Here is a 16,121-nt window from a genome sequence, read left to right as displayed (position 1 = left end):
CCCTGGCCCACCTGGCCTTGGTGAGCACGAGTCTCCCATCTAGCAGTGACACAGTGTGTGTCTCCCCTGAGTAAAGGGGGTGACATCAGGCCAGTCCCTAATTCCTGACTGGTCTTGGATGGATTCCAGAGTCATCACCTGTGGCTTTGAGGAACGTCAGTTAGAAGCTTATTTACTTTGCAGCCTCCTGTGGCCGATGGGGAGGGCTGAATATCTCCAGAAAGAGGTGCAGGTTTGGGGTGGGCTTAAATGCCCTCTGGCTGAAGGGACCTTTAGGCTCCTGACTTCAGAACTTAATTAAGCGACTGTTGGTGTGATGGAGCTGGGTTTGTCTCAGTGAGCATCAGTTCCACACGTGTAATCTGGGGATTAATGGCACACAGGGACAGGATTTAATGCGCTAAAGCAGGTGGTGGGTACTGAGGGACCTACTGGCCCTGAAGACAGGAGAGCAGGAACTAGTTCGACTGCTCTGCTTGGAGCCAGTACAGGCTTGTTGGCCTGTAGTGGCACGTCCCCTTAGCTTCTCGATGGCCAGGAACTCAGTGTGTGCATGAAGGATGGCATTTAAAGAGTTGATAAATAAATCAAAACCAGCTTTGACTCAATTGCTGAAACTGATTCACCACTGGATCCAGTTCTGTACCAAGGAAAAGTTGTTCAGCTTAGGAAATGTTTTCTTCCAACAGTGGAGATTTTTTTTTCTTTTTTCCCCAGAAATCTCATGCTTTCCAGCAGTAGCTATTACTGCTGAAAGAGCCTTTCTGAGTTTAAGGCTGATTAACGAAGTGTGAGAAAGTCCTCAGCAGCCAAATCAAGAGGTTTGAAACACCATAACCTGTTGTAAAACCCCTGGTTGCAGTTTGTTGCTGTCCTTATTAATGTCTGTTTTACAAAGTAGGTACTGAACCTTCAGTGCCTTGTGGTCCAGCCCATCAGACGAGGGTTGAAGTGATGACAGGCAATAGGAAATCCAAGAACAAGACCTTGAAAAAGTTAATAACTCCATTGTGTCAAGAAGGAATCAGACCTGTCACTTGTGCGCAGCTAAACATCAGCAGCCTTTGACGTTAGATGTGGGTCGTGTTAAATCCTGGCTTCTAGTTAAGCTGTGCTTTGAAAGGCAGAGAGAGAGAAAAGCAGCATTTCAATGGGAAGCTTTGATTTTAAGTGTAGTCTGCTTGAAAAGTGTTAAGGTTGTGGGATATTAGAAAATGTCCTGCCAGATTTGGATGCTGGGCCAGGGAGCAGTGACAGGAGCTCAGATGGCTTTTTGTTTATTAAATGGCTGCAGGAGGAGCAGGGGATCTGGCTTCTTTGTCTCAAAACGTTTGTTTAAATTGTGGTTCAATTTTTCTTGAAATCCTTACTTTTTGCTATTCATTCTTGATTATTTACTTACCTTAAATATTCTTGAGATCTTGAGATCTCCTGCTTTCCTGTTTAGCTCTGCTGGAACACAGTCATTTTCCTGAAACTGAGTGTGAAAGAGGCTCTGGACTCAGGAGTGCGTATTTCCATGTGTTGCATTTGTTACATCTTCCTAAATCCATAATTTAGCCCAAGCTCTCCTGTCCAACCTCCTGCTCAGGCAGGGCCAACTTCAAACTCAGGTCAGGCTGATCAGGTGAGTTTTGAATGTTTCCAAGGCTGGAGTTCCGATTCTCCCTGGCCCTTGGTGCAGAGCTAAATCCTGTCTATGGTGAAGTTTATGTATCTTTATTTCAATCGGAATTTCCCTTGCTGCATTTTGTGTTTGGTGCCTCTTGTCCTTCAGCTATGCACCTCGAAAAAAAATAAAATTCATAGAATCATAGAATGGTTCATGTTGTAAGGGACCTTAAAGATCATCCAGTGCCACCCCCTGCCCTGGGCAGGGACACCTCCCACCAGACCAGGTTGCTCAAAGCCCCCTCCAACCTGGCCTTGAACCCCTCCAGGGATGGGGCAGCCACAGCTTCTCTGGGCAACCTGGGCCAGGCTCTCACCACCCTCACAGCAAAGAATTTATTCCTAATATCTATTCTAAATCTCTCCTCTTTCAGTGCTAAGCCCTTTCCCCTCATCCTGTGTCTCCCCTCCCAGATCAAGAGTCCCTCCCCATCCCTCCTGGAGCCCCTTTAGGGACTGGAAGGGGCTCTAAGATCTCCCCGGAGCCTTCTCTTCTCCAGGCTGAACCCCCCCAACTCTCTCAGCCTGTCCTCACAGCAGAGGGGCTCCAGCCCTTGCAGCATCTCCGTGGCCTCCTCTGGCCCCGCTCCAACAGATCCATTTAGCTCTATTTTCTCTGTAGCTCCCTGTCAGGTAGCTGTAGACAGGGCAAGAATCCCCTTCACCTTTTCCCTGGGCTGAACAAACCCATTTCTCTCAACCGTTCCTTGCATGTCCTGTGCTCCACCGTTTTGCAGTCTCAGTGGCCTCCATTGAACTTGCTCCAGTATGTCAATGTCTTTCTTGTACTGTGGGACCCAGAAGTGGATTGAACCTCATACAGCTTTTCTCCAGCCTGTCAAGATCCTTCCTTTTGGTGTAATAACCTCTGTGCTTGGTCAGTGTCACTGCAGACCTGCTGAGGGTGCGCTGCCGGGGTGATGGAGGAAGGATTAAACAACACTGCCCTGGTCCCAACCCCTGAGGAACAGCGCTGGGGGGTAGTTGATCTCCAGTTAGAGCTTTGAGCCTGGTTGTCCAACCAGTTCTCTGACCACCTTGCAGTCCATCCATCTGGTCAGTGTTCTTTTGTCAAGCTTGGTGTGATGGCATCTGGAAAAAAGAAAGAAAAAAAAAAAGAAAGAGGGAAACAAAGCAAAACAAAACAAAACATCCCGAAAAAGCAGGGCCACCCGAGTTTCCGTCGCTTGTGGGGAGATGGAGAAGCAGAAGCAGTGGGTGTGAAGCTTGTGGGTCAGTGCATAACGCCTTTTTCAAATTCCTTTTAATCCCAGACAGACAGTCAAACACCGAGTGTGTAATCGCTGCGTATAGAAAAGGTGTTTGGGGACTGCTGTGTTCCCAGCTATTCTGTAATTCCACAAGCAGCCCAAGATAACTGTTAAAGACACAAACCATTTGTGAACTGCAGCTGTGGAGGAGTCAACCCCCGGACGTGCTGCCTCTGCACGGTGACCGTGCTGCTCTGCCCAGGTCCTTAACGACGGCTCCATGTGCCATCTCTCCAGTGGCTCTGGCATTGTCCTACCGCGTTAGATATTAATATTGTACCTAAACATTTCAGTAGGGCCTTACAAGCCCAGCTCGATTCCCTTTGCCAAAACAGAGTCCTGTGCCCATTGTCTCATTACAAAACACTCCAAGAACCTGTATCCTAATTGCTGTAACTAATGAAGAATGGATGAGTGTGGACCTGGTATGCACGTGCATGTTGCACAGAAGAAGACTGCCCTGAAGCCAGTCAGCAGTTGTTCCTTTCAGCAGACAGATATGGGAACTTACTGCTTTCCCGTTTGTCCTTCTGCACCCAGTGCTCGTTGCCACCTCGCCTGAGCTGGTCAGGCTGATGTCTGTGTTGCTCGCATTCACCTGAAGGTGACTCCAGAAGCTGTTCACTCCAAATGATGGCAAAACACCAGAGATTCGTCTAAACAAATAAAGGTATTGTGAAACCAAAGGGAAGAAGAGCAACCTGTATACACCCAGGAGTTGAAGGCTTCATTCACTGGGGGTGAAAGGAGCCCGAGGTGACTGTCCTTGTCCTTTTGCTGTGCACCTCCTTGTCAGACATTGGCACTTTGCAGGCCTCAGGTGGGATTTGGCTCTGGATAAGATGCTCAGCTTCAGGTGTGTGAGGATATCTAGGTCCATCCAAGGCTGGGGAGGACAGAAGGCTGTCCAACTCCCCCTCCAGGGCCACAGCTCTGGTGTTTCACTCTGTTGCCCAAGTGTGGCAACAAGTCTAGTGCTTTGTGAAACATGTCAGGACATCCCACCTGGGCCCCGGTGCCTGTACTAGGACACTAGTGTCTTCCTGTCTTGTACTTGTCTCAGCTGCTTGAGCTGTGTTGCTTTCAAGATTCCCTTGGCAGTAGAGTAGGTGTCCCCTGAGATGAGCCATGACTTAGGAAGGTCCTGGTAAATCTCGTGTATTCCTACACAACAATGATTTTATCCACTGTTCTCATTTGATTGTTGTCTCTGGACTTCACCTTCAGCAGGACGACCCTTAGTGCCTCAGTGGTGCCACTCTCCTCTGGCATCAGCTGGCCGAGAGCCACGGGGTGAAACTTTGGTTCAGGCCCTCACATAGAAAGAAGCAAGACTCTCTTGGGTGGGGGGCTGGCTCCCCAAAGCAGAACATGGGTCTCCAGGGAGGCGGGGACAGGCAGAAGGGCTGTGGGTGAAGAAGGAGAACCAAAGAGAGAAGGACCCAGCACCAGACAGGGTTTCTCTGATGAACACACACACACATTCGGGTCACTGCTGACCTGGAGACCGACTTGGGTCTGGATCGGAGGATGGTCTTTTCTGATTTGGTAAAAACCTCAAAATCGGTGATCATCTTCACCCCCCTGGGCTCATGGGCTGGTTTTGAATGGTTGCAGAAGGCTCAGCAAGTGCTGTAAAACCTGTCTGTAATAAACCAGCGTAAATTTGCTGTCCCATCTCGCTGGGAAATGTTCAGAGTGAGGAGAGGCTGGAAACCATAGTCCGGATGATGGGCAAGAGGGGGCTGGAGTAGGATTAGGCAAGATCTGCAGGAATGGCAGCCCTGGCTCCTCATCCTTGCTCTACATCACCTACTGTTAGTGATGCTGCTGTTACAGGGGCAGGGTCACCCTTCAGTCCTTTATAATCCTTTGGGCTCCTCAGATGGTGTTATCTGTGACTCTCCCCCTGCAGCAGGTCCCATCTGTGGTTGGAGTCCGACACTACTTGCCGTGCATTGCTGTGGCGCCTTCTCCTGCCTCTGGGTCCCACCATGCACCGCAGAGTTAAATTGATTGGTTCGCTCTGGGCAATTTACCCTTGATTAAAGAAGACAGGTCTCTGCAGTGACAGAGTGGTGGATTATGCTTTTTAAAAATATATTCCCTGCTGGCTCACACCAGAGAAAGCCCTGTTGCTGTCTTTCTTTCCATTTGAAAGGGTTACCATGGTATTATGCTCTAAATTATATCTGTCATCTCTGTAAAATAATAATCATAGACTCAGCAGGGTTGTATTTTGCTTTTTATTCCCGTTTCTAACAAGATTTTCCAGCAGCATGTCACATTAAGATGGGCGGCAGCTGGGGAGGAAGGGCCTTGCTCCCTTCCCGACAGTGAGGTGATGGCGGTGGCTGCAGCCGTGCTTGGCCTCCACACGGGCCCTGGCGGCCGGCAGACCTCTCGCTCCTTTGCACGGGGAGGGATCTCCATATTTCCCCCTGGTTGGACTTGCTGAAGAGCCCCACAAACGTCAGGCTTGCAAAGGCCCAGGTGTGTGTTCCCCGCTGGTGTGTGCGGGAGCGGGGGGACCGGTGCGGGCTGGGCAGCACCTCTGGTTTCTGCTGGCGCGGTTGTTTGGCGTGACGTAGCCTTGGGCCCTCCTGGGGTCTGGTTGCCAGAGCCAGGCTGGTCAGAGTCTCCCCCTCCTCCTGTCTTGCCCTCTCTGCTCTTTCTCTTCCTCACGGTGGCTGGTTATGGGCTGCTCCATCCCAGGCCGCAGCCGCCGCAGTACGTGGTGCCACTGGGGCGGCTGGAGGCCCCCTCAGTCCCCCCTGATGAGCGTATTTTGAAATTGGCCTTTTAAATAGGACTCTGGGTTCATGGCCCACACACTTATAGTAAAGCTGTGTGTGTCACTGTTTTCATGTCACCACTGTCCTCAGAGTGCTGAGGCTGCCCCAGGAGTCCCAGGAGTAACATCATTTAGGGAAGTGACTGTCCCCCTGTGCTCGGCCACTGGTGAGGCCCCACCTCACGACAGGAAAGACATTGAGGGGCTGGAGCGTGTCCTGAGGACAATGGAGCTGGTGAGGGGTCTGGAGCACAAGTCTTGTGAGGAGCGGCTGAGGGAGCTGGGGGTGTTCAGCCTGGAGAAAAGGAGGCTGAGGGGAGACCTTCTCGCTCTCTACAACTCCCTGAAATGAGGGTGTAGCCAGGGGGGGTCGGTCTCTTCTCCCAAGGAACAGGCGATGGGACAAGAGGAAACGGCCTCAAGTTGTACCAGGGGAGGTTTAGGATGGATATTGGGAAAAATTTCTTCACAGAAAGGGTTATCAAGCCTTGGAACAGGCTGCCCAGGGAAGTGCTGGAATTGCCATCCCTGGAGGTATTTAAAAGCCAGGCAGACGCGGTGCTGAGGGACGTGGGTTAGTGGTGGTTTGGGCAGTGTGAGGCTGATGGTTGGACTCGATGATCTGAAAGGTCCCTTCCAATTCTATGATTCTATCAGGACGAAGGAGAAGAGGGTGCTTAGTCCAACAGTGCAGGACAGCTGGAAAGGAGTCATTACGCTGCACAAGTTGTTACTATTTTAAATGTTGTTTAGACTGCAAAAAGAAAAAGTAATTTATTTTTCTTACCTTTTTATGCCTGGGAGTCTTTCTGTTCTGTCACCTTCTGATCTCCTGTCTGTGGGAGCGTGTTGGCTCTCTCTTCCCCCCCAGCCCTGTGGGCAGGGGAGGCTTCTCTCGCTCGCTGGTTGTCCTGTATGTACAGAAGCCTCTTCTATTTCTGTTTTGACTATCTGTGTGCAAAGTAGTTCCATGTAGAGGTGAAGTGGTGGAGTCACCATCCCTGGAGGTGTTTAAAAGCCGGGCAGACGTGGCACTGAGGGACATGGTGGAGTTGGCAGTGCTAGGTTAACAGTTGGACTTGGTGATCCTAAAGGTCTCTTCCAACCATAACAATTCTATGATTCTAAGTCTGCGTCTCTTCTATGTACACCCCAGAGAACATGTTAAGGTGCAAAGAGAAAGAAAAATTCAAATTACTCTCTCCACTGGACCATCTGACCCTTTGACTTGGAAGACCTTTGAAGAGCTGCTCTATTACCAGAAATCATTTAGCTGTGTGATGTAGGGCTTCTCCATACTGTGGGTGGTACCAGAGCTGTGCCTCTCCCTACAGAAAGAGAAGTGATTCTTTTAGTTTCCAGTGGCTTCAGATTAAACCTAGAGCACATCAACTTAAAGATGAAGCAAATGATATTGCATGGAAGTGGGTCTTGGCTGGAAGGGTTCTGAGTGCCCTGGGGGAACCAGTGGTTGTGGGGGGGAATACAAATCAAGAGAGATGGCTGGAGCGTGTGGCTGGAGCGTGTGGGTGGTTTGTGGAGACCGTTCCTGGTCAGAGGACGGCGATAAAGCTGTGTTTGAGGTAAAGCTGTGGGCTAGGTCTCGTTAATGGAGCCCTGGTGGGAGCTGCCCTGCCCCAGGCCAGGGCTGCTCACTGCCCAGATGTGCTGACGTTGGGAGGTGTGAGCTGACCCCAACTTGTCGCTGTTTGCAGAGCTTGGACAGGCAGCAGAAATACCTCCTGGACTTCCCTCGGCACAGCTGTGGTGGATGCAGAGCACGTGAGGTCATGCTGGGAGGGGACATGCTCCCTGGCCAGGCTGACAGGGTCATGGGTGCTCTTCGCTTTCCTTTTCATGGAGATCATGGGGAAAAAAAACACGCAACGGGCTGAGGTCAGGCCCTGCCTCGTCAGAGCTGCGACAGCCCATCTCCTCTGGCACCTCGATGCGTGACGACAACACAGCAGACAAGCCTTGTGGGGATGATTAACATACTCCCTGTTTCTGTGCCAGACACGCATCCTCTCCCGGGGCGGTTACTAAGCTGCTGAGGAGCCTGTCGCTCAGAATTACCCGCTAATAAATCCCCATCTGATGAGTCTCGGCCGGAGGACGGTGGTTCCCCCGCACCCCCATGGGCACAGCCTCCCCCCACCAAACACCTCTCCAGGAGTTTCACTATTTTATCACCAATGTCGTGATATTCCGTATCGTTGCCTCCTTGCGGTGGAGAGGGCTTCCTGACCAGCTTCTGGCCTTTCTGGTGAGGAGGAGAAGCTGGAAGATTTGACTGAAATGCAACTTTGAGGACTCAACAGCCAGATGGATAAATCTTGCATTGACGAGGCAAAGGGCAAGGGGTTATCCCTTTTTCGGAGGGTTTTTTTGCGTGCTGGCACCAGAGTCATGACAGACACAGTGACCCACGGCCACGCATCCTTCACATGTCCCAGCCACAGCCACTGCGGCCTCTCCTGGGGTCTCAGCCTCCCCCACGGAGCGTCCCCATCGCTCATCGGGGATGCAGTGGGTTGAGTTGGGCAGGAGCCCAGTAACTGCTGGGAGGAGCAGGGGTCGGGTTTGCAAAGGAAGGAAAGAGAACTGTTAGTTCGCAAACCTGTCATCAGTTTATTAAGAGTGGATTTTCTTCCCTCTGAAGCTGCCCTACGTGTGCTTCCATCAAGAGCACCACAGCTTTTGTGGCTGGGGGTGTCTTTAGAGTGACTCCATGATTTGCGGTTGTTAGTGGTGTTTTTTATAAATCATTTTAGGACCTGAATGGTTTTCTCTCGAGTTGTCAGCTCTTCTCACTAATTTTTTTTTTTCTGAAATAAAATAGCAATTTGGCAGCTGTAATGACAAATGTGAAACCCAAACGATTTGTGCCGTGGGCCAGTGAGCTGAGAGGGACCGCTTTACATTGCTTCTAATGCATTTTGTATTTTATGTATAAATAATTAGATGTTAGGAATAAAAGCTGTCTATTTAATTCGTGCCATTGAAACCCCTGTGTGCTGTTAATAGGCTTAGTTATAGGCGACACCTCTTTGAAATATAATTCTTTTATGCATTTTAATAGAGTTCATGGTAAACATACTGTGATAAGCAGACAGTAACTAATATTTCCTGCAGGCAGAATGCACCTAATTAAAATTAATTGATTAAAAAAACCATAAAATCATCGCCACTAAAATTTCTGAACTCTTTTTCCTTTCTGACAGAGCTCCCATGGCGTGGTGTTGGGATGCAAAAAGCTGCACGTCTGGGCTGGTGCCTCACCCTGCAGGCTCTTTGCTGCTGAGCCCAGGACCACCAGCCCAGCCAGGCTGCCTCGGGGATGCTCTTTGGGGTATCAAAATGAGGATAACGAATATAAATGGCTTTGGGAGATCGGGGGTAACGAAGGGCACGTTCTCCAGGGGCCGAGTAGGGGCTGATTCAGCAGTTCAGTTGCAGGTCGCTATAATAACTCTGCATTTAGAGCGCTTCTGCCCTGTTCCAGCGTGCCAGCCTGGATGCTGGGGTGAGGTTAGACCCTCAGGGTCCAGAAGGGATTTTGTGACGTCTTTGCTCCCCACAGGGCCTCCTGTTCTCTACCCCCGAATGTCTGAAGCAACCCCAGGACCTGCTGAAGCTCTACCTGCATGAGTCAAACCGGGTGTACCGGGATAAGATGGTCGAAGAAAGGGATTATGGTACCTTTGATAAAATCCAGCTGGAGATGGTGAAGAAATTCTATGAGGTAAGTGTTGAGGTTCATAACTCTGATAATAACAGACATGCTCACAGGAAAAAAGTTCCTTGGGAAACCAAAGTTTGAGCCAAGGTCTGCCCAACTCTCCCTCACCTGGAAGGCGCCAAGTCTCTGTCACCCGTATCTGGGCCACTGATATGATACTGGTAAACGATGGACTCCAGAAGGGCACTGGGGAGAGGAGATTTGGGCTCTGTGAATTCATTAAATTCCTTTATTTCAGTGCTTTGAGTCTCATGTGGCAAAAGCAGAAGGGTCAGATACAGAATCACAGAATGATACGGGGTTGGAAGGGACCTCTGGAGATCATCCAGTCCAATCCCCTGCCAGAGCAGATCCCACAGGAACGTGTCCAGGTGGGGTTTGAATGTCTCCAGGGAAGGAGACTCCACCACCTCTCAGGGCAGCCTGTTCCAGGGCTCTGCCATCCTCACAGGAAAGAAGTTCCTCCTCATGTTTAGATGGAACTTCTTATGTTCAAGTTTGTGCCCGTTTCCTCTTGTCCTGTCCCTGGACACCACTGAAAAAAGACCGGCCCCATCTTCCTGACACCCTCCCTTTAAGTATTTATAAGCATTGATCGGATCCCCAGTCTTGATGGGAGCAAAGTGAAATGCAGGCATGAATCCTCAGTGCTTTCCCTTTTTCCACAGCATCTTTCAAAGGAAAGCTCTGGATATGCTTTCCCTCAGGCCTGGCGTCACCCCGCGGTGCTGCCGTAGGGGTCACACATTGTCACTGCCGTGACAAGTAGTGCAGGCAGCGCTTTTGCCTCCCCACATTATCAGTGGCCGTGCAACAGCCCAACGCTGCGGCTGGTGCTGCAGGGCTTGTCTGCGGCCACATTCTCCTACGGCAACGAGTTGAGTTGTTGGGATTTGCAAAAGGTTGTTAGAGCAAAAGGAGTCAGCACTGAGGCTTTTTCCTTCCCCCCTCTTTCCCTCTTGTCCTTCTTCCCCCTTTTCCAACATGCAGGTGCAGCTCTATGGGCATAAAAAGGCGTTTGCTGGAACACCACACTTTACTCGGGAAGATGGGATAGAGCTGCAGTGTTTTTTCCTACACTTGTTATATACATATATATATTTATTTATTTTTGACAGGACATTGAGGAGACTTTAGAGCAGACCAAACGAATGAATGTTTATTGCCATTTTGCTAAAGGCATCGGTGAACCCAGCTACAGGCCAGTTCCAACCTGGGAGGAGCTGAACCAGATCCTTGTGGAAGCCTTGGACAACTACAATGAGGTCAATGCAGCCATGAACCTGGTGCTGTTTGAGGACGCCATGTGCCATGTGTAAGGGGATTTTCTGGCTTTATGGTCTCATCATAGCTTTTATCTTTGCAAATTGCTTCCGTGGAGTTTCCTGGTGGGTGTAATTATTCACAGTTAGAGCTGGTGGAGCTGGAGGTGCGCAGAAGCTTCACGTGGTGTGTCCAGCATAAATACTGCACTGGTTCTCTAGCTTCTAACTTCTTCTTGCAGAGCTCTGTTGAGTCCCTGGGGGTGCCCGGGGCTGTTGGATAGAGGGACTGCAGGCTGGTGCTTACTCGGGGTGTTATATGGAGGGACTGCAGGCTGGTGCTTATTTTAAAGTCCAGTTGCTGTTATGTCTTTGGCCCTTTGGCATATGGCGCCAGCGTTTATTGTACATGACAGTCTTCAGGTGCTTTAGTGTCTCCACTTGACAGCCAGCTCCAGAACTAGTTATACTGGCTTTCACAACTGCTTTAGAGCCATGCTTACACAGGTTCTTAGAGGGATTTTGGAATGTATATAAAGTGAGATTATGTGCATTCAGGCCACTAGTTTAAACGGATTGAGGCATTTAAACTGCTTTGATCCTTTGAAAATCCTGCTTGCATTTAGATGCTTGGAGGTCTGGCTGGATTCCCACTGGAAACTGAACGTGTGGGGCTATATGAAAATAGGAAGCCTCCAGTTGGTAATTATGGAGCTATTTCCATGTCTGGGGTGTCGATAGCGAGGGGTACCTCCAGCTGACAAACACGATTGAAATGCTTGTCGGGAATCCCAGCAGAGACAGACTCATTTCTGGGTGCTGAAATGGAGGTCTGGCCTTAGGTCACTTCAGAAGATGGACCTGCCCCGTAAATCATACTTTTAACTGATTTTCTATGAAAACGTTATGTCAAGAGGCGCAGATTTGTGACTCTAAGCCAGGAGGAAGCTGCTGTCTCACTGCACACCAGCGTGTGTGATTCCTGTTCTTGCTGGACCTGGCAACTTAATGCAGTTACTCTCATGCAAACTGAAAAAATTATATATAAAGCGCTACTCTTTCTAACGAGCTGTTTAACCGTTTCTCTTCTGAGAGCTCCACAGCCTGTCACTTTTGCAGTGTGGTGTGTGTGCTGGCTACGCTGGGGCACGTTTTCCCTTAGAGCGTGGGCATTTAATCCTTTGTATTGATGAGTCATACACAGCCTCATGTCCTGATGTTTCTGCTTCCATCGCTGGCAGAAAGGTGAGGGTAATATCAGTCTGGTGCTTTGTACTTTTACATAAATCAGGATTTCCTACAAAACCCGGCACTATCCCTCCAGTTAATATTGAGAATAACCAGGAAAGCGGGATTTGAGTGTGCAGCATGGTCATGAGTATGCATTAAATCATAAGATCATTGAGTTGTAATAAAGCAGTACAGTGTTTCTCCCAGTCTTCTTGGAAAAATTAATTAGATTAGTCTAGGAAAATACTCAGTTAGGTGAGCTGAATAAAGGCAATGGTGTAAGGGGGAGGAATGGTACTTGCAGTGAGGTTTTCACCCTCTGGTGGTAGGACCCTCTAAAGCCCCCTCTCCTGGGGTTTTAACACCTGGCGATACCAGTAATTGCTCAAAGAGAATAAACTGGATGTAGGGAGAGCCCCTCATGTGACTCTCAGATAGGATGAGGGAACAGGCCTGGGAAATAATAGCAAGTTCATTTCTAAGAGTGAAAAAAATCTCACTCTTAAGTAGTGGTGGTTTGGATAAATAAGAAACATGGACTGTGTTTTCCATATGCATTTTTATGCCATTCTAGACATATATGAATATGCTTTAATGCATAGCAGGTTTCGTTCTTCAGCTGAACATGAACCCAAATGCTTTGTGAGGACAAACCTTTACTGGGGAGCTGTGTCAGAGCCTTGAATTTTGTTCTCAGTTTTTGCATGTCTGTGTAATGTGTTTTCCCCTTGTCCTCTCTGCAGAGATGTCCAGGTCTTTGCCTTAGAATCGTTTTGAGCAGCCGGACTTGGCAGGTGGAAAAAAAATTGGGCACAGCCTGAATTGCCACCAAAGTATTTTTCTCATCAGCTACGTCCTTTGTGTAGGTCTCAGCAGAGGTGGGGATCGATTGCTGACATGTCTTTTAGATTGACATTTTTCATCCCATTGAGAATACAACTTCACAGTGAATAAAATATGTATTGAAAAGCACCGGGCAGAGAAATAGAAAAATGCTCTTATTAATGAGAGATTTTGTATGCTTTGATTTAGTTGCCGCATCAACCGTATCCTGGAGTCCCCCAGAGGAAACGCGCTGCTGGTTGGCGTGGGCGGCAGCGGGAAGCAGAGCCTGACCAGGCTGGCAGCCTTCATCAGCTCCCTGGAGGTCTTCCAGGTCACTCTGAGGAAAGGCTACGGGATCCCTGACCTGAAGGTAGGCGATTTTTAAGGCTGAGGTGTGGAGGGAAAGGAAATAAAAAGCAGAACTTGTCCTGAAGACTTTGTCTTGCTGCATCTCTTTGCTTCTCCGTCTGTGGAGGTGGAAAATAATTTGATATTCCCTTCACTCTGTACTTATTTTCAAAAATTTATGAAATATGGAGACTTGTTTTTTTCTCAGATACAGAAGAGCAAGATGGTGACAGGTTTCCCTGTCTGCCGTTGGCCTCTCTGGCTGCTAGAACTGATCTAACCCAAATTTCCAGTGATGAAAGTAACAAATGATTCTTTCGGAAGAAGCATGTGTTTGCTGAACTTCCAAGAGAATTTCTGAAATGTTGGCCAGTGGATTCCTTCAGGGGCCACTGCCTGTCCTGTGTCCTGCTTGGGGGGGCAGGAAGGAAAGGATGGAGTTTGAGCTGGATGGTGGTGGTTTTCCCATCTCATGAACAACTTGGATTCCAAAAAGATGGTGTCCTTAATTAGGAGGACACTGTCCCCTTTGAAGTGAAACAGCTCTTTGTGTGAGCAGGATCTCTGTCAGCATCACTGCACCGACTGAAGGGTGAGTCTCTGCTTGGACTCTGGAAGAGAAGGAAGAAATACACAAGTGAAAAAATCCATGTTTGTCCTCCTCCCTTCCTCACAAACAGAAAAATGTGTTGCAGCAGCTCAGCAAAAAAACCCAGACTATTATTCATATATACTTGTGAAACCAGAGAAATCCACAGCACGGGGATACCAAGGACCAATGTTCCCAGTCACTGCTGTCTCTCCCAGTCCCTGTGTGTGTGAGTTCCTGTACCCACACCCCAGGGCAGAGCGGGACTTTCTGAATGCCCCCAGCAGTCTCCACAGCCAGCAGCTGCATTGATGTCTCCAGCCATGTCCATGGACCTCTAAGTATTCCAGCCACAGCCCTTGCCCTTTGTCCAGCAGTGCTCGGTGGGGCTTTCTTCTCATTTTTGTGTTATACAGACCTGGGCATGACATCAGGTCTTACTTCCTAATGTCTTACAGTGATGATAGCAATAGACTCCCCCATGTAACCGGGAAGGCTCAGCCATGAAGATGGAGAGTGTCCAAAGTGCAGCTTCATGCTAATTGATTGCAATTGCTTTGTTCTCGGTTAATGAGATGACCCTGAAATAGCCCGGTTGTCAGTGAGGTACCTATCCCGTGCTTTGCAGAATGTGGGTGCAACCCTTACGTCCACCTGCTTTTCAACCTCCAGGCAGACCTGGCAAACCAGTACCTGAAAGCTGGCGTGAAGAACGTGGGCACAGTTTTCCTGTTGACCGACGCGCAGGTGGCAGATGAGCAGTTCTTGGTGCTGGTGAATGACTTCTTAGCATCAGGTACTTTTGGTGCTTTGTTTTCTCCTCTCCCCCTTTGCAATGTAGTTTTGCTCATAGTAGCATCTCCAGTTCTAGAATACACAGAAGGCAATCTATCTATGAAGTTAGCTAGGAGATGTCTGGGCTGTAGGTCCTGTAATAAGCTCTACAGGAAAAGCAGCGCTAAGGTCTCCTTGGTGAGGACGCACTCCATCATCTGGTAGATACTTTTCTTTCTCTGATGTCTTGTACCCAGTTTTCCACACTTCATGGCATGTGGTGATGAAGTGTCTGTTGTGATACTGCAGCTGAGGACAGAGCCAAAGGAAAGTATTGACAGAGGAGGAGTTTGACCTCTGGATCCCATGCATCCACACTCCAGTTGTTTAATAAAGGAAGGTTGTTCCTGGCTGGAATATGTGACTGGAGTTTCTGTGAGTTGGTGGATGATGCAAAGCCACCAGATGACCGTGTCTTTGTGCATCAACTGGCTGCTGGTCCCACTCCAGTTCTTTTCCTCTCTGTTTTTCCAGATGCATGTAAGTTTTTGAGTTGTTGCTTGCCCAAACAATTGCAGGATAGTCAGCCTACACGCAGATGCTCCATTTCCCTCCAGAGCACGGCACATGTCTGTGTTCGAGCACTCCCTGTGCCGGGTGCGCTGCAGGTACAGCACAAAAGAGCTGGGGCTCTTTAGCCTGGAGAAGAGAAGGCTGAGGGGAGACCTTATCTATGTTTACAAGTACCTAAAGGGTGGGTTGAAGGATGATGGAGCCGGAGTCCTTTCAATGGTTTCCAGTGATAGGACGAGAGGCAACGGGCACAAGCTGGAACATGGGAAGTTCCATTCAAATATGAGGAGAAACATCTTTCCGGTGAGGGTGCCAGAGCCCTGGAACAGGCTGCCCAGGGAGGTTGTGGAGTCCCCTTCTCTGGAGATCTTCAAGACCCGCCTGGATGCAGCCCTGAGTGATGTGCTCTGGGCAACCCTGCTTTAGCAGGGGAGTTGGTCTAGAGGATCTCTGGAGGTCCCTTCCAACTCTGACAATTCCGTGATTCCGTGAATTGGGAGTGCGAGCTGTGTCACAGTGACCGCAGTGGGTAACCCAGAGTGGGCACGTTCCCCAGACTCCCTGGAAAATCACTGCTACTGACTGCACGACAGGTTTTCCCTTATTTATGAGTCAAGAGTGGGAAGGTACCAGCTGGTCCAGGTGACCTCCATGGATGGTGAGAGGTGGAGAGTTGAGAGCACAGGGGAGCGATAGTTTGTGAGTAACTCCAGAGTTGACATATGTGGCTATAAATTGGCCAGATGGTTTCAGCAGCAAACAAGCCCTGCTTGTGATGAATTTTTAACCAGGAGTAAGGACAGGGGTTGTTGTGGAGGACGATGAGTAGCTCCCACCACCTCTTATGCGTGGTGTAGATAACTTAAATATGTCGTGAGTGAAGGTGAAGCTCTGCGGTGTCCTGCATCACAGGGCAGGCTGACCAGCGGGCTCTGGCACGTCCAGGTCACCTTACCTTTGAAAGGTGTTAAGTTTTTCATGTGGTTGCTGTGTGGGGAAGTGGGGACAAATGAGAGCTCCTCACTCACGGTCCAGGGAAGCA

At 49.3% G+C, this 16,121-nt stretch overlaps 1 protein-coding gene across 1 annotated transcript in view; it reads left to right on the top strand.

The window, feature by feature from the left end:
- DNAH9 (dynein axonemal heavy chain 9) overlaps positions 1–16,121 on the top strand; it is a 228,924-nt gene that overhangs the window by 81,277 nt on the left and 131,526 nt on the right. The window contains exons 42-45 of the mRNA XM_074160192.1: positions 9,320–9,481; positions 10,597–10,793; positions 13,003–13,165; positions 14,405–14,528. Coding sequence (XP_074016293.1) covers positions 9,320–9,481; positions 10,597–10,793; positions 13,003–13,165; positions 14,405–14,528 — 646 coding nt within the window. The remainder of the gene's footprint in view (positions 1–9,319; positions 9,482–10,596; positions 10,794–13,002; positions 13,166–14,404; positions 14,529–16,121) is intronic.

This window comes from Numenius arquata, chromosome 17 (assembly GCF_964106895.1).
Source record: "Numenius arquata chromosome 17, bNumArq3.hap1.1, whole genome shotgun sequence".
NCBI lineage: Eukaryota > Metazoa > Chordata > Aves > Charadriiformes > Scolopacidae > Numenius > Numenius arquata.
Note: the sequence above shows the minus strand (reverse complement) of the source record. Positions and strands in the feature narration are given on the sequence as shown.